This window comes from Phoca vitulina, unplaced genomic scaffold (assembly GCF_004348235.1).
Source record: "Phoca vitulina isolate PV1807 unplaced genomic scaffold, GSC_HSeal_1.0 scaffold2, whole genome shotgun sequence".
Lineage (NCBI taxonomy): Eukaryota > Metazoa > Chordata > Mammalia > Carnivora > Phocidae > Phoca > Phoca vitulina.
Genome location: NW_022589705.1, coordinates 65,657,522 through 65,681,700, shown reverse-complemented (window position 1 = coordinate 65,681,700; position 24,179 = coordinate 65,657,522). Strand labels below are relative to the sequence as shown.

The following is a 24,179-nucleotide window of genomic DNA, read 5'->3' as shown; positions in this document are numbered from 1 at the left end:
TCACTGTCTCTCTCTGTCAAATAAATAAATAATATCGTAAAAGAAAAAAAAAAAAAAGCAAGTTGCAAGTTAATCTCATTTTAGTAAAATAAAAATAAAAACCTACATATATGTGCTTAGAGAAAGATCTGGAAAAAGGGCACCAAAGTTACAGTAGTGATTTCTGGATGAGGAGAATATTTTTACTTTTACATATGTATATTTCCTAATATTCTATCTAGCATAATACTGCTTTTGTAATAATAAAAGAATCTTTAAAAGACAGAAAGTCACATGGGGAACTTTAACAAACAGTACACAGGCCTTCCTCCAGCTAAATTTTAAAAGGTTGAGAACTACGGCTTTAAAAACTTGGGAGTAGATAAAAAGGAAAATTCTTGTCCAAGATTGTCTTTTAAAAATACATTCATATAAGTTTTTCACTTCATGAGTTAGGAGACTACCCTAATAGAGGCAGTCACAAACAAAATCTTCTAGAAGGAGCAAATTATATATAAGCCAATTTTATAAATCAGGGTCTTTGGTTGAAAAAAAGAAACTATACTTAGATAAACAGAAAAGGAATTTATCAGAAATATATTGGGAGTTCAGAGAATGACTGAGAGCCTCCTTGACTTTGCAAACATGTAGAAACCAAGTTAAGCTAAGCAGTCAAAAATCACCAGCCAAGGTCACACCACAGGAAGAGTTGCTTAAGAAACTGCCCTGCTAGCACTGCCACTGCTAATGCCACAAGCCAACGGAACGGATTCTAAACTGTCCTTGCTTCTCCGCATCTCTCACTCCAGATCCAAGTCCCCATTCAAGTGTCCGTGACTGGCACAACTTGGGTCACAACTGCTAGGTGTTCAGGACAGAAACTGTATGTGTAAGGTATGTATATGTGTGTACACGTCAAGTTACACACACACAGCCTTTCCAGCTTCCTCTCCCACTAAGATGCACAAAAAGGCAATATACGAAAGGGGTTAAAATGGTAAATGGTCAAAAGAAACAACAAAGGTCACTTTAAAACCCAATGAGAATGTCCAACACAGGAATCTTGCCAGTCTTACCATCAGCAATAAACTTTAATCATTGTGCCACCTTCTGCCTCATTGTTCCAAAAAACATTTCCTGAAAGTAATTTCACAAAATGCAAAATTTTTCGAGTAAAATTTATTAACCTTTTTCAGGTAATCTCCTTTCCAATACTGTGTCATTCAACAGTCATGAACACTTGCTGCAGCCATAACTAAACATTCACTAACCCACTGATAGAAAGGGAATTTACTTAAATCACGGAAGTTCCAACTAAGAATAGTATATTACAGAAATTTATTTATTACCTAATGCAATTTGACACATTAAATTCTGGCTGTAAGATTTAGGTAACTAAGTGCATTAGATTTATGCAAATACCTGAAACTAAGGTTTTAGAACCAGCAAAAATGTTTTTATAGCATTTGCTCCAAAAGTCACTATATCAACTACACTACAAACAAGCCATTCAGTAGTGATAAGTTTTATCAAGTATTTGCAGCTACACTGACCCTGAAAGGCTCCAGTTCCCTAATAGGGAACAGAGTATTTGTCACATCTAAAAAACTATACATCGTATTTATAATTGAGAGGCGTAACAGTAGTGAATACTGTATCACCAGACATACATTTTTACTTCAAGTTCATTTTACTTACAAGCATTTCTAAAAATCTCAAGCATAAACTTTGCTTTCAATCCAAACATTACTTTTTTTTTTTTTTTTTAAGATTTTATTTATTTATTAGAGAGAGAGACAGGGAGAGAGGGAACACAAGCAGGGGGAGTGTGAGAGGGAGAAGCGGGCTCCAGGGAGCCCGATGCGGGGCTCAATCCCAGAACCCTGGGATCATGTCCTGAGCCGAAGGCAGATGCTTAATGACTGAGCCACCCAGGCACCCCTCAATCCAAACATTACTTTTAAGGTAGAAGAGTAGACTAGATCTAGCTAGTTCTGCCACGTACTAGCTGTCTAACTTTGGGAAAGTCACTCCACCTCTTTTTCCTTCAAATCTTTACCTGTTATTTGGGGACTGTTGGAAAGTTGATGATTAAATGGTGAATATAGGGGCACCTGGTTGGCTCAGTTGGTTAAGCGTCTGCCTTCAGCTCAGGTCATGATCCTAGGGTCCTGGGATGGAGGCCGCATCGGATTCCCTGCTCAGCGGGGAGTCTGCTTCTCCCTCTCCCTCTGCACCTATCCCCCATTCGTGCTGTCTCCCTCTCTTTCAAATAAAGAAATAAAATCTTAAAAAAAAAAAAATGGTGAATATAGGTAGGGTTAAGAATATGCCTGGATGTTTTCCCCTGGGGTGTGGGGGGAGAAGGTCAATAGGCGTCAAGAATAAAATGCTTAAGGGCATTGGGAGGGGGGGCATAAGCAATAGGGGAAAAAGGGTTTTGTTCTTAGATTTATTTATTTGACGGGCGCCTGGGCGGCTCAGTTGGTTAAGCGACTGCCTTCGGCTCAGGTCATGATCCCAGGGTCCTGGGATCGAGACCCGCATTGGGCTCCATGCTCCACGGGAAGCCTGCTTCTCCCTCTCCCTCTGCCGCTCCCACTGCTTGTGCTCTCCTGCTCTGTCTCTGCCAAATAAATAAATAAAATCTTAAAAAAAAAAAAGATTGATTTATTTGAGGAAAGTGCAGAGGAGAGGGGCAGAGGGAGAGGAAGAGAGAGTTTCAAGCAGACTCCTCACAGAGCGCAGAGCCTCAGGACCCAGAGATCCATGACCTGAGCTGAAACCAAGAGTCTGAAGCTCAACCAACTGTGCCCCCCAGGTGCCCTGGGAAAAACAGTTTTGATGAGAAAAATTTTCAAACCAAATAGGTTAAGAAAACTACTCACCAGTAACCAAAATCAGAAAACAAAACCACTGTGCAAACCCAGGATACTCAGCTCAATTTTATATACAAAAATGCAAACTATGAAGAAAAAAAGGACAGGAAAAACACTGCCTGGAAAAGTTAGTATTAAGTTGGCAAACCAAACACTCCATTTTACATGCATAACAAAGGAGGGTAAATAATTCTTCTAACTACTCTGTGCTGCTCAATAGAGAAATTTTAAGCAAATGATACATGAGAACCACTGAACAAACCAGAAAAAAAAAAACCCAAATGCACAAATCACCTATGAAGTTAGTCTTCTCCTCCCCACCCCCATCAAATCTCAATGTAAGCCTCAATATCCAAATGCCAATTTATAGGAATTCAGGAAAATCTCAAATGTGGCAATTGTGCAGGATAAATAAACTGGTTTCTTCAACAAAGTGCTAGGAAAAAAAACACACAGAAGAAACATACAAATTAAGAGGTTTGAAAGAATGCCAGTTATAGTATGTGGGAACTGGATTCTGATTCAAATAAACTAGAAAAATGAACAGAAAAATAATACCCAAGAAAGAAAAATAAGAACCTCCATGTGCAACAATGTTCAGATTTTAATGAATTTCATTTGATTGGTAAAAGGACATTCATTAAGACAATTTTATACAGTTTCTTTAACAATTATGAAGTACATTGTTTTAAGAACTCTACAAATAGTATTTTATTTATTTGCCACAAAAACCGTATGAGAAGTTACTATTATCCCCCATTTAACAAAGGAAGAAACAGGCACAGAAATTTCACTTTAAACTCTCCCAAGGTCACCAAGCAGTAAATGGCAATGCAGAGATTCAAATCCAGGCTGTATAGCTGAGGCCCTTAATTACCATACCAGCTCTCTATATGATGTGGTAGAAACTGAGCTTTAGAATCAGGGAAAGCTGCCTGTATCCAAATCTCTCATTATGTTATGTAAATTACTTAACTTCTTGGAACCTCTGTACACTTACTGTAGAAGGGTTAATATTATCTATTTCTAAAAAGTATTTTGAAGAATGAGATTATATATATTGGACTCTATTACAGCCTCTAGCTTATGAAGCCCACAATAAACTACCCTTTCCATCGTAAGACTAATTAAAAAGTAGAGCTAATAATTCATAAACATATAGCAGGAACACTGGAATGGCTCTACCTTTTAATTAACTAGCCAAAGAGCCCCCCAAACAACTTTTCAATATACTTCAAAGGTAGCAATAATTCAGAAGAGATTTTTTCATATAATGAAATTTAAACTTACTATCAGCAGAAACAAGAGTTTGAAATCTGAAGTATAGCTAAACTTAAATGAATTTGATTTTTCTGAAAACAAAATATATTCCACACAAATAGACCTACTGCTCAGAAAAGTGTACTAAAACTTTGTTCATGCTGGTGATTCTCTAGCCTGATATCTGGTTAACATAAAGCAAAGCAGTTTTATCACAGAAAAGGAAGGTAAACATAATGAGTATGTTAAAAGCCAACTTCTTTAAGAAAGACAGCTTTCTATGTTGGTCATCCTGTTAATATTGTCCACTTATCTGTTAAACTACTAAGTTCTTTGTTGACAAAATGTTTTATGGTTATTTAGGCATTTCTAGCCTTTAGCACACCAAAACTGGCACCACAGTAGAACCTGTAGCATTTCTTGAAATGAGAAAGAAGAAAAAAAAAAAAAAAAAGCTGATTGCTTTAAAGGAAAAGAACTATTTGACTTCTTGAAATATTTGCCCAGTATATTTGAAATCACCTATAAAAATTCATATTACATAACATGAGCAATATTTTACCTCCTTAGTTAAGATTACCCCTGGACAAAGAAGTTCAGATATTCTTACAGAACTACTTTTCAAGTTTGATTGTAGCCAGTTTTGTTTTGGGGCAGATTTCAAAGGGAAATAAAAATCAGAGTCTGATTTAGAAATGACTTGGACAACTAGGTCTCAGCATACCAAATATTAAATTCCAGACAATGGCAACTATAGTGATATGTGAGGAAACATGGTATCAATGTGCCACCTAGATTTTTCCTCCCATCTATTTGAAAAACCATAAACAACCCACCGCAAAATTTACCTTTTCCATGAAGTACTCTTTTAATTGGGATCCTTTAAAATTGTTGTGCCTTTCACTTTTCCAATAGTCTTATTTTCATAGCTAAAGACAGCACCCATAATGATTAATGACTTAGAAACAGATTGCTTAGGTCCCTGCACGTTAGTTATCACTGTTACGAAGTACATACAATTTAACCATAAAACAAAGATATGCAATCTGTTGAAGTATGATTCATAATTGTGTATTATATTTTTAACTGAGAATTTAAAAATGAATTATAAACAGAAACGTGTTCCAGATTCCGTATCATTCCAAACTTAATAAAATGGTTGCATGTGCCCCCTTCAGCCAAGCTTTTTAAGCAGCTACTAATGAGAAAACTGGTGAGTTGCATTTGTTCAAAATAAAAAGGCTTCCTAACATCAACCCCCCACTTCAAGAACTCTGATAAGATACTATCCAGAATCAAATGAAAAAATATATCAACATGTACAAACCATTTTGAGTACCCAAGTTTATGGGTTCAGTAGGCAAATGGCAAAACATAAAGCAATGGACTTGTTATTTCTATAGAGCACTTCAAATGTTTTTCTTATAAAATCAACAAAATAAGAACAAAAAAATCCCAGGGGAACTGACAAAGATAAACTTTTGTGTTGAAAGAATGTAGGAAGGTAAAGTGAAACTGAATTCCTAGGGAAGATTACAACTTATTTTACTATTAATTCCCAAGTTCTCATTCACAACTAGGATTTTATTATTTTTATCTTTTAGACAGATTGCACCTGAAAGTGAAGCACCTTCCCAAACACTGAAGTTATCTGTTCTTGGTTTCCATTGTATGCCTTTGTGTTTTCAGTTAAACTTCTGGATCTAATGGTTTAAAAAAAAAAAAAAAAAGGCAAACAAAAAGACAGTCTTTTGTTTGAAAAGGCACAACAATCAGGAGCTCCAAATTTAAAGTTCGTTTTCACTTGTCTCACCTTTGCAATAAATGTCCTAAACTTAAGAGCACTCTGATTCCCTTTCAAATATTACACAGAAAAGGCCAGAAGTCCGCCAAATTACAAATCTAAGTCTTTTGAAGACTACCAATCACTTTACTTTTGGATGGGATTTACAAAGAAACGTGTGACTTCTGTTACTAAACTAAAACATGAACCACCATTAACTTTTTTTTTTCCTGGTAAGCAATAAATATCAACGTTAAGGGCGTATTTCGACAAATAATGCAAACCAACCTCAGAGCACAAAGCTGGCTGATAAAATTACCATCATAGCACAATTTCAAAACTATAAGCAACCACAAAAAACAAAACAAAACACACACACACACAAAACCGCACCCACTCTTACGTAAACTTTTGGAGTAAGCAAACTTCTTTAGCCTCACCTTTGTTTTCACCTAAAAGGACTCTTCAAGACAAGACAGCAATTGCAGGAAGACCAAAATATCAAAAGATTCAGTTGCTGTCTTCATAGGTGAAACAACCAAAAATTTAAGACATGGTAACGTATTTAAGTTACCGAAGCTTAGGGCACTTCCCCAAGCTACAGCCATTTTAGATTCAGCCTTTCTTTTGAATTTCACGGGGGTGGAGAGAGGTAGATTTAAAACAGAAAAAAATCCTCCTTAAAACTCTTCAAGATCGACCAGCTTTTTTTCGGGGGAGGGAGGCAATCTGTAGGTGCTGGATACCGACTTAATCTAAATCAAAGAAAACACCTCGAAACCAAGAACCTAAACACTGGTGGTTAGAGCTCTTCTTTTCCCCTCAGTTGCCCCACAGTTGACTTACACAATTTTTTCCTCTTAAATTTTCCTTCGTTGGAAAACAAAAGCCCTTGGCTCTAATTCAGGGAGGAAAGAAAAAGAAACCCGTAAACCAAGCCACTCAACCACCGACAAGCCGGAACGCCTGGAGAGGAGCCAGAGAGCCGCAGGTGAGCGTTCCGACCCGAAGACCAAAGTTGAAGTAGGAGCGCTCGGGCAAAGCCGCGGCGACACTCGACTGCAAAGCTCCTCGCGCGGGGGGAGGTGCCCCATCCGAACCACAGGACCGCTGGCCCCTCAGCTTCTCTGCCCCACCCCAGGCCGGCCGACACCAACCACCTGTGTGAGAGCCTCCTTCAACTAGTTTCAACAGCCGGTCGGTTGGGCACCGGGCGGAGCCCCGCGCCGGAACGACTCAAGATCCCCTACCGCCCGGTTCTCCGGAACCCCCACTTACCCGACTGCAGTGGGGCTACAGCTAGGGACCAGACGCAGCGTCTGAGGGCGCGTCCCCAGCTTCCTGATCCCGCAGAGGTGGAGAGCCCACAACCATAACAAAGCTCTTCCCAAAATGGCTGCCCGGCCCACACGGCCCCGGAGGGGCAGGGGGGGAGGAGCGACGACCAGCCTGGCCCTCCCCCCCCGACCCCGCCCCACACACGCCCACCCACTCGCACCGCCCACAGGAGCGCAAGCGCAGAAGCCCTGTTCGGGTGACCCTGCCGGCGCGTCACGCCGCCAACGTTCCGCCGCGTGAACGGCAGTTATTCCATGCGCGGTTCCCCAACCCCCCTCACCGGGGCTCGAGGCTGTGCGTAGTTGCCCCCACCCCTCTGCAGAATTGAATGCTCTGCCTTTCCTCGCGCCGCCTCAGAGGGGGCGACCAGCCGAGTTTGGAACCCCTCTTATTATTCCCTGGCCCAACACAGGGCCTGGATGCGTGTGAATGAGTGGGTGGGTGTGTATGTGTGTACCATTTTCCCCGCCCCTTCACCCTCCCGTACCCCACTTCTGGGCATGCTCGCGTCCCCAAACTACCCGTACAAGTACTAGCAAACCGGTTTCGTAGGATCGTGTTTTCCGACCCTTCCCACCTTCCGCTCCTTCCTTCCTTCACGTGCGCACATCATGAAGACTCCAGCCCCCAGCGGGCCACACCGCCGTGCTCTGGAGGCCTGCGCGGCTGGGCCTGACGCGCTACCCGCTGGGAGTGGTAGTTCCGCCAGACCGCTGGCGTCAGGCCCCTGGCCCCGCGCAAGGCGGATTTCTGTCCGCAGCCTGCTCCTGTGCCAGGGCGGAGAAGCTGTTTCTCTGACCTAAAGTCTCATTGGGTATCGCACTACTAGAAGGGGCGGCGCTGCCGTGACGGACAGAGAAGGAAATAAAAGTGAAAGCCTATTGGGATTAGAAGCGGTTACTATTACGAAGAATTCGCAATGGGCCCATTCTGCACGGGACGCTAAGCCATATGATGGCCGACAACCACGAAGCTACATTACCCAGAATCCGGAGGAATGGAGGAACTGGCCAACGATGCTCAAATTGCCTGGTGCTGTGTCCTTGATAGACTATGAAATGGAGGCCCAGAGAAGAAAAGAGACTTGTCCAAGGTCACAGAGCCGACAATAAAAGTTAAAGCAGAGGGTGACAGAATGATCTAACTTTTCAGATTAACCCTAAACCCAGGACTGTTATCACCACTTATGGAAGCGAAAATCCTGCCCTTTGTGCTCTTATTTCTTAATGGAGTTTCCAGGTCCAAGCAAAGAGAATGGAATTAATAGTTTTGTTTTTCTTAGTGTCAGTAGTTTAGGACCCTAACACAGAGTAAGATGTGCCCCATCGATCCTAGAAACCCTGTTATGAGTTCCAGAGATGGCAAGCAACTTGGCCAAGTCTCACTTGGCCTAGACTCCAAATTTCTCCTACCTTCCTACAACACCATCACTTGAGATTGTTTCAGTAGTTGTGCCCTACCTTTCCGAATTCTGAGGGCCAGATTCTGCTGGCTGGGAAACCTGGAAGAGAGAGGCAAGGACCATTCAGGTACCCTACAGACTTCAAAAGCCGGGTTCCAGCATTTAAGATTTAAAAGAATGACTCAAGATGGAAAGCCCTGCCCGGGAACCAGTCAGCGCCGGTCGAGTCCCCACCCGGACTCTTTTTTTTTTCTGTTCTCAGGAAGTGGGGGGGACTGCCAACCACCACCTGCCGGAAGTGCCTTTTCGTGAGTACCTGGCTGTTCCTGCAACTCCGCTCTCCAACCCCCGGTTCGACACTGGCAAGTATACTTACATATATAACAGCAGGGCTGCTGCCACAGTGTACAAATTGGGGGAGGAGGGGGCACCAAGGGTTGAGAGTAAATCAAAGCCGCGGGCAATGTCAGGCAGTTTCCCGAGGATCCTTGGGTTTTCACAGCGCGCCCTTTTCTCAGAAGTCTGCTCTGAGGCTTGCAGTTTGCAACTATTTCCTCTGGGGCAGTGGCAGTATCGGGCGTTTTAACCTAAATTGAGCGGATTAACCCTTAGGTCTTTGCCCTTCATTTCCTCACCAGTTGCCGTCCCCGAGATACAGGCTATCACTCTTTCCGTTTAACACCCATGAGTTGGAAAGCACATGGTCACAGTGCATAGAGAGTTCCAAATGTGAAGAGAGCGTTGAGATTTTTAAGTGGGGTGGTCTGGCAAGCCCTTACGCAGGTGCTTTTGACCAACAGTGAGTGTGTGGGCCCTGCAGATATGTGTGTTTGGAAGTCAGGAGGTGGATGTTAGGTGCCATCTAAGATGTACTGAGAGGCCCAAGATAAGTCTTTGACTGGTATACAGATTCCTCTACCCGGCCCTAAGAGCTGTGACCTAGAAATCAGTTCATTAAAATATTTAATTAGGTAGCAAATGTGGTTTTTGGATCTTTTAGACACCTCATTCTCCTGGTTAAGAATGAAACTCATGTAAGACAGATCTAGATTCATATTCTCAACCACTTACTGGTTGCTTACGTTAGAGTTCTTAACCATTTCCTCTTGTGTAGGGTGGGAATATAGCTATTTTTTTTTTAAGATTATTTATTTGACAGAGAGAGACACAGCGAGAGAGGGAACAGAAGCAGCGGGAGTGGGAGAGGGAGAAGCAGGTTTCCGGGGGGGCAGGGAGCCCGATGTGGAGCTCGATCCCAGGACCCGGGGATCATGACCTGAGCCGAAGGCAGACGCTTACCGGCTGAGCCCCCCAGGCGCCCCATAGCTATTATTTTTTGAATGCTTACTTGGTGTCAGGGACAGTTTGCAGCTCTTTACATATATTAATTTTTACAACGAAGCTATGTAGTTATTTTAATTGTTTCAAAAGTGAGTGAACTGCAACATAACAAAGTTAAATACATTATACAAAATCACATACCTAATAAGTAAGTGGTGGAGCCAGGATCCGAACACAAATTGTTTGACTCCAAAATCTTCACTCTAACCCAACAGGCTATACTGTCTCTCAGCACCAAGTTGATGAGGTTATTGTATTAAATGAGTTAATGCAGGGGCGCCTGGCTGGCTCTGGGAGCGTGTGACTCTTGATGTTGGGGTTATGAGTTCAAGCCCCACATTGGTTGTAGAGATAACTTAAAAATAATATCTTAAAAACAAATAAATGAGTTAATGCATATAAAACACTAGTTATAGTGCTTGGTTCACAGCTAAATTGTATTAATTGCTACCATCATTATTTTGAGCTGTAAACACCTAAGCCCCAAAATAGATAACTAAGGTGAAAAAAGAGAACAGAGAAGCTATAACCTTCAGTTTTAAAGATGAGAAATCTAGGGGCGCCTGGGTGGCTCAGTCGTTAAGGGTCTGCCTTCGGCTCAGGTCATGATCCCAGGGTCCTGGGACCGAGTCCCACATTGGGCTCCTTGCTCAGCAGGGAGCCTGCTTCTCCCTCTCCCACTCCCCCTGCTTGTGTTCCCTCTCTCACTGTATCTCTGTCAAAATAAAAAACCTTAAAAAAAAATAAAGATGAGAAAACTACACTTCAAGGAAGCAATTTACCTGAGGTCACACAGCTGGGGAATTATAGAGGTATTTGTAAAATACAGATCTTCTGTCTCTGGCAATACTTTTTCTGTTACACCAGCTTTTAGCAAAAGCTAAAAGAATGGTTCAGAGAAGAAAAGGATTATTAACGTATTACTGATTTCCAGAAAACATTAATGATTGTTTTCAAAGGAAAGTATGTTATATGGAAAAAATTCTCGAGTTCCTACTTATAAAAAATTATGCATAAAATGAAGAAAATTAAGTGACATCTTGTTTTATACACAGCAACATGCTTCTCATTCAGCTCCTCCACTTAGCTGTAAAAATGCATTAATCAGAAAAGCCTGGCATCTTCCTGAGCAAGACTTTCAGTAGGACCGAGTATGCTTCATTTCATCCAGAAGTTTTCTCAAGCATCTTCAAAGGTTGGTTTATTCAGCAAATACTTGCTGGCACTGCTTTGCTGGGGCAATACCAATGAAAAAAAAAGACAAATCCTTATCCTGATATGTTTAGGTGATGGGGGAAAGGGTGGGTAAAATACAAGTAAGTATTTGTATTTTGTATTTGTATACAATATTTAATACTGCAAGTGGTAAGTCCTTTGGAGAACTATAAAGCAGGGAAGGGAATAGGGGCTATCAACAATTGACTTAGGATTGCTCTTAAAAATAGAGGGGTCAGGGTGCCTGGGCCCAGTCAGTTAAGCATCTGTCTTCAGCTGGGGCCCTGATATCAGGGTCCTGGGATCCAGCCTGATGTGGGGCTTCCTGCTTTGAAGGGAGTCTGCTTTTCCCTCTCCCCATGTCCCTCCCCCACTGCTCATGCTCTCTCTCGTGCTCTCTCAAATAAATAAAATCTTAAAAAAAAAAAAAAATAGAGGGGCCAGGGGTGCTGACTCTTGATCTCAGGGTAGTAAGTTCAAGCCCCACGTTGGGTGTAGAGATCACTTAAAAAATCTTAAAAAAAAAAAAAAAATAGGGGCACCTTGGTAGCTCAGTCGGTTAAGCATCCGACTCTTGATTTTGGCTCGGGTCATGATCTCAGGGTCCTGGGACTGAGCCCCACATTGGACTCCACCCTCAGAGGAATCTGCTTGAAGATTCTGTCCCCCTCCCTCCAATAAACAAATAAATCTATTTTTTAAAAAGATTTTATTTATTTGAGAGAGAGAGCATGAGAGGGGGGAGGGTCAGAGGGAGAAGCAGACTCCCCGCTGAGCAGGGAGCCTGATGCGGGACTTGATCCTGGGACTCCAGGATCATGACATGAGCCGAGGTAGTCGCTTAACCAACTGGGCCATCCAGGCACCCTAAATAAATCTATTTTAAAAAAACTAGAGGGCGCCTGGGTGGCTCAGTTGGTTGGGCGACTGCCTTCGGCTCAGGTCATAATCCGGGAGTCCCGGGATCGAGTCCCACATCGGGCTCCCCTGCTCGGCAGGGAGTCTGCTTCTCCCTCTGACCCTCCCCCCTCTCGTGCTCTCTCATTCTCTCTCTCTCTCAAATAAATAAATAAAATCTTTAAAAAAAAAAAAAAAAAACTAGAGAGGAAGGAAGAGAGGGAATTGACCATGCAAATAGCTCAGGGAATAACATTCCAAACAAAAGGAAGAAAAGGCCCCAGGATGGAATAATTCCTAGCATTTTAAGGAGTCACCAAGATTCTTAAATAACTTTCATTTTTTTTCTTTCATCCAGTGCTTTTTGAGTTACTGTTCATCTATTAACTAGTTGAAGTCTGGAATCTGCTCACTAAAGCACAAAATCAGCAGGAAAGGTTATTACTTTGGCCACGTACCATGAAAGGCACTGGGGAGGGTTTTTTTTGTGTTTTTTTTTTTGTTGTTGTTGTTGTTTTTTTAAGGCAAAGAAAAAATTACTGACCTGGCGGGCGCCTGGGTGGCTCAGTCGTTAAGCGTCTGCCTTCAGCTCAGGTCATGATCCCAGGGTCCTGGGATCGAGTCCCGCATCGGGCTCCCTGCTCGGCAGGAAGCCTGCTTCACCCTCTCCCGCTCCCCCTGCTTGTGTTCCTGCTCTCGCTATCTCTCTGTCAAATAAATAAATAAAATCTTTAAAAAAAAAAAAAAATTACTGGCCTGGCTCTCAAGTATACTGAGACGGACAAACACGTGATTTTTTTTTTTTTTTTAGATTTTATTCATTTATTTGAGAGAGAGAGAGCACGAGCACAAGCAGGGGGAGTGGGAGAGGGAGAAACAGGCTCGATCCAGGGACCCTGGGATCATGACCTGAGCCGAAGGCAGATGTTTAACCCACAGAGCCACCAGGTGCCCTGACCAACACATGATTTAAATTCACTGTGAGAATTATGATGGGAGTGTGCATAAGGTACTTACAGGAGTATTAATTCAGATTGGGGAAACCTTCATGCTGAATTTTAAAAGATAGGTTCCCTAGATAGAAAAGTAGTATGTTAGGGGGTGCCTGGGTGGCCAGTCAGTTAAGCGTCTGACTCATGATTTCAGCTCAGGTGTTGATCTCAGGGTAGTGGGATCAGGCTCCACACTGGGCTTGGAGTCTGCTTGAGATTCTCTCTCTCCCCCTCTCCCTTTGCCCCTCCCCACTCCCCATCTCAAAAAAAAAACAAAAGAAAAAAAAATAGTATGTTAGAATTCTAGGCAAAGACATACAGGAAGCAATGGAGCTATGGAAAGTATTCAGTGTCTCTAAAGCTAAATTGGAAGGTAGATTACTTTATACAAAACAGTATTCCCACAGTAATTAATGCTGCTGCTTTTGCACGTTATAAATAGAAGAGACAGTTTAAAATGCCAGATACTAAAGATATAGTCTTTACCTGTTCTTTCAGCTATTCCTCTCATGGGATAAAATTAGTGGTAGGCCAAAATACATCACTAGGTTTCTTTTCAGTAGTTTCTTTTGCATGTTATATAGCTGTTTGCTAGTCTTAGCTAGCATTAATAGCACCCTGTAGTCCAACCTTTCTGCAAAGTTTGATGTACTAATAGAAAGCAGATGGTTTGTTTTTATATTGTTTCCGTTTGGGATTAACTAACGTGGTTATTTAAAAATCTGTTTTTGTCTGTTGGTATTGTTTTCTCTATAGATGCTGAAGTACCCCTTCCCAGTCCGAGTAGGAGCCAGCAGAATAGAAACACTTTCTCTCAAGACATGTCACCAGCAGAACTTTCCCCCTTTGTTTCCAAGGCCTTGGTTTTTCTCTTCATTACTAGTGTATATGAGGAAGACACAATACTATCATACTTCTCCATGCAGCTTTAAGAAGCAGAAGCAAGAAATACTTCCAGCCAAGCCAGCAAGCACCATCACTTACCTGCTTGACAGCCCAAAGCCAGCATTATACATAACTCTGGCAGGACTAATCCCCTTTGTTGCTCCACCACTGGTCATGGTGATGACAAAGGCTTATATCCCCTTATTAGCTTTTACTCAGATGGCTTATGGAGCCAGTTTCCTATCTTTCTTGGGAGGGATCAGATGGGGTTTTGCTCTGCCGGAAGGTAGTACAGCCAAACCAGACTTCCTCAATTTAGCTAATAGTACAGTTCCTGTTGTGTTTTCATGGTTTGCTTTCCTTATTTCTGAAAGACTCAGTGAAGCTATAGCCACAGTAATAATAGGTTTGGGGATAGCATTACACATTGAACTTTTTCTCTTGCCACATTATCCCAATTGGTTCAAAGCCCTTAAGATAGTAGTCACTTTAGTGGCCTTGTTTTCATTTATAATCACTTTATTAGTTAAAGATATTTATCCAGAGAAAGGACCCAAGAGACCTGGTCAAGTAGAATAAATACAAAATTACTCTCTAGGTGATGTTAGCATGTTGGCTATAAGCCTTGGAAGGTTGTATTTTGGCATCACTTTTTTATACTTCTCCTGTTTAACAGCTTTTTTCCTCCATCAACGTTTATTTCTTCTTCACAGATTTTTTTTCATTTCTTTATTTCATAGGAATTACCTGACAACAGTTTGAAAATCCCTAACAAGTCATTTTCACTTTAGATTACAGTTTTTAGTCTTTATGAATTATACATTTTAATGTTTTACTTGTTTTGAAGAATGTAAGATAATAAAAATGGAAATCCTTTTTGTTAGAGCCTTATGATCATTAGAAAAAGACAGGCACATTCTCCCACAAGAGGAAAACTTTGTATCCATTAGTGTCTGAAAATAATAGGTGGTTCCAGTGTGGAGTTTTCATTGCAATTGCCCTGGGAATTGCATTTCCAAGCTCATTTCATCTGGTATAATCTAGTTATAGGAGCTGGAAGGATCTGTGGCTCTAAAGTCAGTAGGGAGCAGTGTCAAGAGGGGAAGCCATGTTCAAAGAAAAGTTGAACATACTTTCCAGTTTTTATAGACACAACTCCATTTCCACAGAACACCAACTAGTCAAAATAATTTTAAAAGAATAAAGTCACTAGTATATATAAATTAGGAAAAGTCAAGCTGGAGCCATCTTGATGTTCTTACAAGCGGGGCTATCTAGTTTTACACATTAACTCAAAGAGAAGCTTTTTTTTTTGTAAAGATTTTATTTATTCATTTGAGACACAGAGATACAGAGAGAGAGAGAGAGAGCATGAGGAAGGGGAGAGGCAGAGGGAGAAGGAGAAGCAGGCTCCCCGCTGAGCCAGGGGCCCGATGTGGGGCTCAATTCCAGGACCCTGGGATCATGACCTGAGCCAAAGGCAGATGCTTAACCATCTGGGCCACCCAGGTGCCCCCAGAGAAGCTTTTTTAAAGCAAGCAAAAGCAACACCTTAGAATCTAACTTGAAAACTTGGTCTCTTAAGATTCTTAGTCTTATAGAAAAGGAAAAAAACATTTTAAATGGCATAAAAATATAAATCAGTAAATGGTATCACCTGGTATATGTTATCTTTGTATAATACAGGTATTCAAATATTAGTTAACTTGAATTTCATAAGCTGAATTGTGTGTTGAAGTCCTTGTCCCAGTATCTCAGAATGTGATCTTATTTGGAGACAGGTCTTTACAGAGGTTATAGTGCTAAAATGAGATCCTAAGGGTAGGCTGTAATGTAATATTACTGGTATTCTTATAACAAGGGAAATGAGAGATAAACATGCATACAGGGAAAATGCCACGTATACATGAAAGTAGCCATCTACATTCCAAGAAGAGAAGCCTGGAATAGATGCCTTCCTTTTAGCACTCAGAAGGAACCAACTACCAACACCTTGATTTTAGGCTTCCAGCTTCCAAAACTATGAGACAATAAATTCCATTTAAATTTCTGTGGTACTTTGTTACAGCAGCCCTAGCAAACAAGCACACCACCACAGAGCTAGACCTTGTTCTGAGCATTAAGAAGCTTACCAATGAAAGCCCATAGCTGAAACCACCATACAATCCTTCTTTATCAATGCAAAGAATAGTTTACTAGCGCCTGATATTGAAGGAAGAAAAGCTTATCCTCTTCAGAAGATCTTTCCCAATTCTACTCATAGTGTTTTGGTGAGGAAACGTCTTTGCTTCTAAACTGCATGAGGACTACACAAAGTTAAAACTTCTCTTATCTCAAATTCATCATCTTTCAGAATAGGGGCAAGTAGGGGCGCCTGGGTGGCTCAGTCGTTAAATGTCCGCCTTTGGCTCAGGTCATGATCCCAGGGTCCTGGGATTGAGTCCCGCACTGGGCTCCCTGCTCCGCGGGAAGCCTGCTTCTCCCTCTCCCTCTGCTGCTCCCCCTGCTTGTGTTCCCTCTCTCGCTGTCTCTCTGTCAAATAAATAAAATCTTTAAAAAAAAAGAAAGAATGGGGCAAGTAACTTTTAAGCTACTTGCCCAATTTCACTACACAAATGCAGGTAAATGCACTTTGTAAGTTAATTACAGTGTATGATTCTTTTTAAAAAAACTGATTTTAAAGTACATCTGCCCAGGGGCGCCTGGGTGGCTCAGTCGTTAAGCGTCTGCCTTCGGCTCAGGTCATGATCCCAGGGTCCTGGGATCGAGCCCCACATTGGGCTCCCTGCTCAACGGGAAACCTGCTTCTCCCTCTCCCACTCCCCCTGCTTGTGTTCCCTCTCTCGCTACCTCTCTCTCTGTTGAAAAATAAATAAAATCTTTAAAAAAAGTACATCTGCCTTTAAGTACATTGGACAGGACGTTTAGAACTATATTAGATTGTCAAATATTTTGGAGGAAGATCACATTAATAGCCGCTCAGGAAACAGATTTAAATGTAAGAACTAAATGTGGAGGTCCCTAAAGGAAAAACAAAACAGTAAAAAAACTTGGGCAATCCTATTACAGTTGGGTAATCTAGGAACACTGCTAATAAACTAAGTTAATGAGTAATACAAGAAAAAGCAAAAATCAACATACTTTATTAGTACATTATGTTTAAGACCATGTCATTACCTAGATGATAATATAATAATACGCATTTTTATAATTATCTATTTACAGGGATTGTCTAGATCCATTAAGCCCAAACACAGATTGTCTTGAATGTTTCTGCCACAGCAGTACAAAATGCCTCCCTTCACAGTGCCAATTCAGGTTGGCACCAGGCAATAATGAGAATTAAATTATAGGAGTATTTTGTAAATCTCTTTTGAACCAGAATGCAGATTCTCTGTAGAGAAATATTAAAGGCACATGGAGTTTAAATAATCTAGAAATTATGTCATTCCTTGACATGTTATAGATCTCACCAGTCACCTATGACCCTTTAGACTTTTAGGATACCCCAAAGAAGACACAGAGCTTTCTATCTATACTATATAAGCTTTTCTTAGTACATGCATATGGTTAAGTTATGAAACGAAGTATCCTTGTGGGCCAATCCAAATATTTTAGATATGAGGGCTACCTGAGTCTTTAACGCTTACCGACAAAGATTTTCTATCTAAATAAGCTGCTGATACACTGTAATAATACACTGAAGGACTTTAAGAAAGAAAAGGGAGAAATTGGGTGCCTTGCTGGCTCTTGATCTCAGGGTTGAGTTCAAGCCCTACACTGGGTGTAGAGATTGTTTAAAAATAAAGTCTTAAAAAAAAAAAAAGGAAAAGGGGAAATCAGGAATATACAAATCAAATCCTGGAATCATTAGATAAACCTAAATGTATGTAAGACCTTTAATATACGTATGGCTCCAAGCAACTGGTAGAAATAACTAAAAGTGATCAGGTACACAAAGAATGTTCCTCTCAGAACCAGACAGAGAACATAGAATGTTTCTCGGGCGGGGGGGGGGGGGGGGGCGCCTGGGTGGCTTAGTCCTTAAGCGTCTGCCTTTGGCTCAGGTCATGATCCCAGGGTCCTGGGATGGAGCCCCACATCAGGCTCCCTGCTCAGCGGGAAGCCTGCTTCTCCCTCTCCCACTCCCCTTGTGTTCCCTCTCTCGCTGTCTGTCAAATTAATAAATAAAACCTTAAAAAAAAAAAGTTTCTCAGGGGGAAAAATGAAAAGTTCTGAGAAGCAGTTTTGGATCAGAGGCCTTTCACCTTAACGCTTTTGTCAATGTCTATAAAAAGCTTCATAGGCACCTACAATTCCACCTTCTCCAAACCAGACAGTAGGCTTTGTACTAAGTTCATACTTAGGATTGCCCAAGTACAAGTAAGCTTCACAAAGCTTGATAGTCTAATAAAATTCCCTCTTCCCAAAGCCAAGCAGATATTTTTGATTAACTATTTAGAAAATAGGAAAGAAACTTAAGAGGTACATATCTCTCACTGGGCTCTGTCATCCACTGTATCATCCAATTGCACTAAAGGACTGTCACTAAGAACCTCCAGTAATTCCTCACTTGCATTTTCAGCATTAAGACAAAAAATGTAAGAGAGCAAAAGCTTTTTTAATCCTGTTATCAACAGGCAAAAACTTACCTATCTATATAAACATCTACAGAGATAGCTAGATATTTCCCACATGTCCCTCCCAGTGTACCTGCTGCCAATAAAAAGTTCGGGGCTAGTGAAAACTCCTGGCAACAAATAAAAGTAGGGAGTTGTTTCACTGGCTTTCTCTGTAGGTTCAACTGTGGCCATGGAAAATTGTGCCGTATACTGAATCATGAATGACAGACATCTTTAAACTGCCTCATTGATATTCTTACATCACATAAGGGTCATGTTACAGCTTGGCTGACACTGGAGAAGCAGCTAATGGAGCTATTTGCCAAGAAGCTTCTAGCAAATCATTTTTACAAATAGGACTCTACCCCCAAGAGGAGAATTCCAGAGCATAAACAGCATTCCTATTGGTAAGCTTGGCAAATTTGTGTGAGTTCTTTATTAATTTAGGATATATTCCATATCTCTCCCTACACAAATTCTTAGAAAAATCATTCTTTAGTCATTTATCTACCAAATACATGGAAAACTCAATAGAATCAGAGGATCCTATCACCAAATACATGTGTGATTTGCAAAGAGTCAGATCCTATATTTTCAAAATGTTTCTTGTGCTCCCTTATGCTTTATATTTCATAGTACAGCAACACCTCCTTCACAACGACTGGTGATCATGTTACCAATTTCTGTCCATGTGTCTGAATGAGGGTTATAAACTTCAACTGAGTCCAAGGTACCTGGAGCCAAGAAATCATGGCTGGAAGATCGACCTCCAGAAACATACAGAAGCCCATTGACTGCCACAACACACATGCCTGCTCTAGGCACTTTCATTGAGGCAACTTCAACCCACTTTTCCTGGTTAAGAGGGGGAAAAAAAAAAAGTTAGCAGAATCATAAAATGACAATAGAGAAAACTGCTGAGAAATCAAATACTCTAGCTCTTTTTACATATTTAAATTTCAAACTGAGAGTCCAGTCATATAAATATATATATAGGACATTTTCAAGGGAATGTTTGAGCAGGTATAGACAAAGTAGCGAATTTAGAGGAAAACAATTGAAAAACATGTCTGTGATGAACTATAAATCATGATCAGGAGATAATCTAGAAAACCTATATAGGAAGGCATTCTGTGAAACTGTTCTATGGAATACACGTAGGTAATACAACAACACAAACCCACAAAGCTCCAAGGAGAAAAAAGCTTATACACAGAAGGGCTTTTAAAAGGCTTTAATATGCTAATGACCTTATAAATCTCCAAGAGAATGATATTGCTATCACACTTGCCAAGTTATTGACCATGGAATCCTTTTTTTCAAAGACCATCCAGTGGAGTCAATAATTTGCGAAACATATTTTCAGAAAGGTAGTATAGACCAGGAGTTGGAAACCTATTCTTGTAAGAATGATCTTTCCAGGTTAAGAGGTTATTTTATAAAACAAGAATACTTCAACAAATGGTGTTGGGAAAACTGGACAGCTACATGCAAAAGAATGAAACTGGACCACTTTCTTACACCATATACAAAAATAAGCTAAAAATGGATAAGGATCTAAATGTGAGACCTGATACCATAAAAATCCTAGAAGAGAGTACAGGCAGCAATTTCTCTGACATTGGCTGTAGCAACATTTTTCTAGATATGTCTCCTGAGGCAAGAAAAAAATAAAAGCAAAAATAAACTATTGGGGGGTGCCTGGGTGGCTCAGTTGGTTAAGCAACTGCCTTCGGCTCAGGTCATGATCCTGGAGTCCCGGGATCGAGTCCCGCATCGGGCTCCCTGCTCAGCAGGGAGCCTGCTTCTCCCTCTGACCCTCCCCCCTCTCATGCTCTCTCTCTCTCTCTCATTCTCTCTCTCAAATAAATAAATAAAATCTAAAAAAAAAATAAATAAATAAAAAAAAATAAACTATTGGGATTACATCAAAATAAAAAGCTTCTTTCTGCCCAGCAAAGAAAACAATCAATAAAACTAAAAGATAACCTACTGATTGGGAGAAGATATTTGCAAATGACATATCTGATAAAACGGTTGGTATCCAAAATATATAAAGTACTGACTGTTACAACTCAATACCAAAATAATCATCATTTATCATCACGCAATTAAAAAATGGGTAGAAGACATGAACAGACATTTCTTAAAGGGAATCTGAAATTACAGAATCTATGACAAGTTGGCACAGCTGAAAAAACTCTTATTTATTTATTTATTTGGAGAGAGAGAGAGCACACGAGCAGGGGGAGGGGCAGAGGGAGAGAGAGAATCCCAAGCAGGCTCCACGCCCAGCATGCTGCCCAACACAGGGCTAGATCTCATGACCCTGATATCATGACCTGAGCTGAAATCAAGAGTCAGACACTTAACTGAGCCACCCAGGTGCCCCCCAAATACTCATATTTTAGAAGACAGAGATATTCACAAAAATACGTATAGCTGGTTTAATCTTAAAAAACAAAAAAGAAGAAGATGTGGTACAAGATGAAATTAGAGAGGGAGACAAACCATAAGAGACTCTTAAGCATAGGAAACAAACTGAGGGTTGCTGAAGGGGAGATGGGTACAGGGTTGGGTAACTGGGTGATGGACATTAAGGAGGGCATGTGATATAATGGGCACTGGGTATTATATAAGACTGATGAATCACTGATCTCTACCTTTGAAACCAATAATACATTGTATGTTAATTGAATTTAAATAAAAATAAATAAATTTAAAAATAAACCAAAAAAAAGAAAATCCATGTAAAACTTTCGACTCCCCAAAAACTTGACTACTAATAGCCTACTGGGATTTTTTTGTTTTGTTTTGTTTGCTTTTTTTTTTTTTAGAGACGGGGAGGAAGGGAGAGAAGGGCAGAGGGAGAGAGAGAATCTTAAGCAGGCTCCACACCCAGTGTGGAGCCTGATGTGGGGCTCAATCTCACAACCCGGAGATCATGACCTGAACCAAAATCAAGAGTTGGATGCGTACCTGAATGAGTCACCCAGGCACCCCATTAATAGCCCATTGTTGACCAAAAGCCTTACCAATAACATAGTCAATTAACACATATTTTGTGTATGTATTATGTACTAAATTCTTAAAATAAAGTAAGCTACAGAAAAGAAAATGTTATTAAGAAAATTATAAGGAAGAGAAGATACATTTACAGTGCTATATTGTATTTATTGAAAAAAAATCCATGTATAAGTGGACCCACACAGTTCAAAACCATGTTGTTCAAGGGTGAAGTATACGGAGAATACTAGAAGCCAAGTTTTTAACTAACGGAGAAAGTATTTACAAACATGGAAATGGGGAAGGCCTGAAAGAATCTGAGATACTGCACTGGAATTTGAGTTATCATTATAAACTCGTGGTTTTATAACATATAAGACTTACAATGTTAAGAAATACTTACAAATGAATATGTGTGTGAATACATACATGTATACAGGTACATGTATTCCTAGCTCTGTTTACTGAGAGTGCCTAGAAGCAGCAATATTCCAGTAGCCATGGGTAGGCTGAGTGCCTAGACCTTGGTTTCTAAATACTGTCCTTCACTAGGAGGAAGTGGAGCTTCTTAGAGAAATGGCTGATTTCAGGGCTAGAGCAGAGAAAGTAAAAAATGAGCTTGAAATATTTTATTATGCTAGAAAGTAAAGACATGCTCAATGAATGATGGTAACATGTCAAAATGACATAGGAAGGATTTCCACTTACAGCTACAATAGAATAATTGTTACCAAAGCTGTCCTTCTGCCATAAAGACCTAGAAAAGTAGACAAAACCTAAGAAAAGTTCCCAGACAACAGACAATGAAAAACTATGATCACTCAGAAATAGAAACAAAGAAGGTGAGCTTCATGGTTGTCTAGGCTTTCTGTCTGGTGGGGCTTTCTGAACACCACAGGGAAGGGAATTCCCAAGCACAGCATGAAAGTAATCTGATTTAGGAGACAGAGATCAGAGTTTAGAGAGGTTGAAGCAGCCAAGATTTGCAAGCAAGACTGCCAGAGATCCCCTTGTGTCTTTAGCTGAATGCCACTAATCTGTGCAATGCATAAAGTAAAACTCCATGAGAAACAGGCAAAGAACAACTCATAGGAGGATATGATATAACAAGAAGTATACATTTGGCCTCTGGCCCCAGTTCCTGACACAGAACTCCTAAATCCCTGGGAATTCCCTGGATGATAGAAGTGTCTTTTGTCCTAATGAGGCAACTCTTGGTGGACTCCTTAAATAGCTTCAGAAATGGGGGCTGGTTACCAGAAAGACCAAGCCAGAATTAGAAGCTTGGAAGTTTTAGCCCCACCCCCTATCATTTGGGGAGGGGAGATGGGTTGGGGGTTGAATTAATAATCAATTATGCCTACATGATGAAGCCTCCATAAAATCTCTGTACTATGGTGTTCAGAGAGCTTCCAAGTTGGTGAACACATCCATGTGTCAGGAGGGTGTCACACCCCAAATTCTACAGAGACTCCTACATTCAAGACCCTTCTGGACCTTGCTCTACATACTTCTTTATCTGGTTATCCATTTGTATCCTTTATAATAGACCACTAATAGTACATAGTGTTTCCCTGAGTTCTGTAAGCCATTAGAACAAATTATTGAACCTGAGGAAAGGATTATGGGAACCCCCAATTTGTAGCCAAGTCAGAGAAGTGTAAATAAGTCAGTGGTCAACCTGAGGACCCACTACTTGAAACTGGTATGTAAAGTGAAGGGCAATCTTTTAAAACTGAGCTCTTGGGGCGCCTGGGTGGCTCAGTTGTTAAGCATCTGCCTTCAGCTCAGGTCATGATCCCAGCCCCGCATCAGGCTCCCTGCTCAGCCGGGAGCCTGCTTCTCCCTCTTCCACTCCCCCTGCTTGTGTTCCCTCTCTCACTGTCTCTCTGTCAAATAAATAAATAAAATATTTTTTTTAAAAAAGAGAGAAACTGAGCTCTTAACCTGTGGGGTTGTTAGGGTCAGAAATGAATTGACTTGAGGGTACCTAGTTGGTGACCATAGAGAACTGGAAAACAGCTCAGTATGGAAAACCCACACATTTGGTGTCAAAAGTATTGTGACTAGAGAAACTGTTTTCCATTATAGGAGTTGTAAGCTGAACAATACCCAGAGCTCAAGCAGAGCTGGATGACATTCTAGTTTTGACTAGCCAAAATAAAGACACCTTGCTGAACAGCTAAGACATTCAGTAGAGACTCAAGAAGGGTCATTCTTTATTTAGTAGGAGACCTAAAGGAAAGACTACTCTCTACTACTCTTCCCTACAAAGCTTAAGAATATGTCTCAAAAGAATCAGTCTGATTTGCAAATAATTTAGCTGCTTACCAAAAGTAAACTCAATACTTCCTAAAAGAAGAAAATAAAATCCAAACACTCAGCAAAATAACATTCACAGTGTCCGCCATCCAATCAGAAGTTACTAGAAATGTGGAAAAGCAGGAAGAAGGTGACTCAAACAGGAAGAAAAAGTTCAACAGATACAGGTCCAAAAGTGATGGTGATAATGAAATCAGCAGACAAGGACTTAAAAACAGATATTATAAATATGTTCAAGGATCTAAAGGAAAACATGAA

At 40.7% G+C, this 24,179-nt stretch overlaps 3 protein-coding genes across 9 annotated transcripts in view; 1 reads left to right on the top strand and 2 right to left on the bottom strand.

Annotated features, from left to right (window-relative positions):
- The window catches only part of GPBP1L1 (GC-rich promoter binding protein 1 like 1), a 61,620-nt gene extending 52,832 nt beyond the window's left edge, over positions 1-8,788 (bottom strand). The window contains exon 1 of one of the 4 annotated variants that reach the window (XM_032430078.1): positions 8,700-8,788. The gene's annotated coding sequence lies outside the window, so the exon portion shown is untranslated. Of the gene's footprint in view, positions 1-7,179; positions 7,315-7,816; positions 7,903-8,699 lie in introns of those variants that run through there. The other 3 variants (XM_032430070.1, XM_032430064.1, XM_032430056.1) reach the window with 3 other exon arrangements.
- Positions 8,789-8,957: 169 nt separating this feature from the next.
- TMEM69 (transmembrane protein 69) lies at positions 8,958-14,711 on the top strand. Of its 2 annotated transcripts, none has more exons than XM_032430094.1 (3): positions 8,958-9,003; positions 11,057-11,177; positions 13,843-14,711. In XM_032430094.1, the coding sequence occupies exons 2-3, from the start codon at positions 11,136-11,138 to the stop codon at positions 14,548-14,550; spliced, it is 750 nt and encodes a 249-aa protein (XP_032285985.1). In that variant the 5' UTR covers positions 8,958-9,003; positions 11,057-11,135; the 3' UTR covers positions 14,551-14,711. The 2 variants fall into 2 exon arrangements, with proteins under 2 accessions (XP_032285985.1, XP_032285977.1); XM_032430086.1 differs by having other exon boundaries at positions 8,965-9,003; positions 11,038-11,177.
- Positions 14,712-14,868: 157 nt separating this feature from the next.
- The window catches only part of IPP (intracisternal A particle-promoted polypeptide), a 40,740-nt gene continuing 31,429 nt past the window's right edge, over positions 14,869-24,179 (bottom strand). For 2 of the 3 annotated variants that reach the window (XM_032430026.1, XM_032430035.1), the window contains one exon: positions 18,135-19,448. In XM_032430026.1, the coding sequence (XP_032285917.1) occupies positions 19,224-19,448 (225 nt within the window). In that variant the 3' untranslated portion in view covers positions 18,135-19,223. Of the gene's footprint in view, positions 14,925-18,134; positions 19,449-24,179 lie in introns of those variants that run through there. The other variant, XM_032430045.1, reaches the window with a different exon arrangement.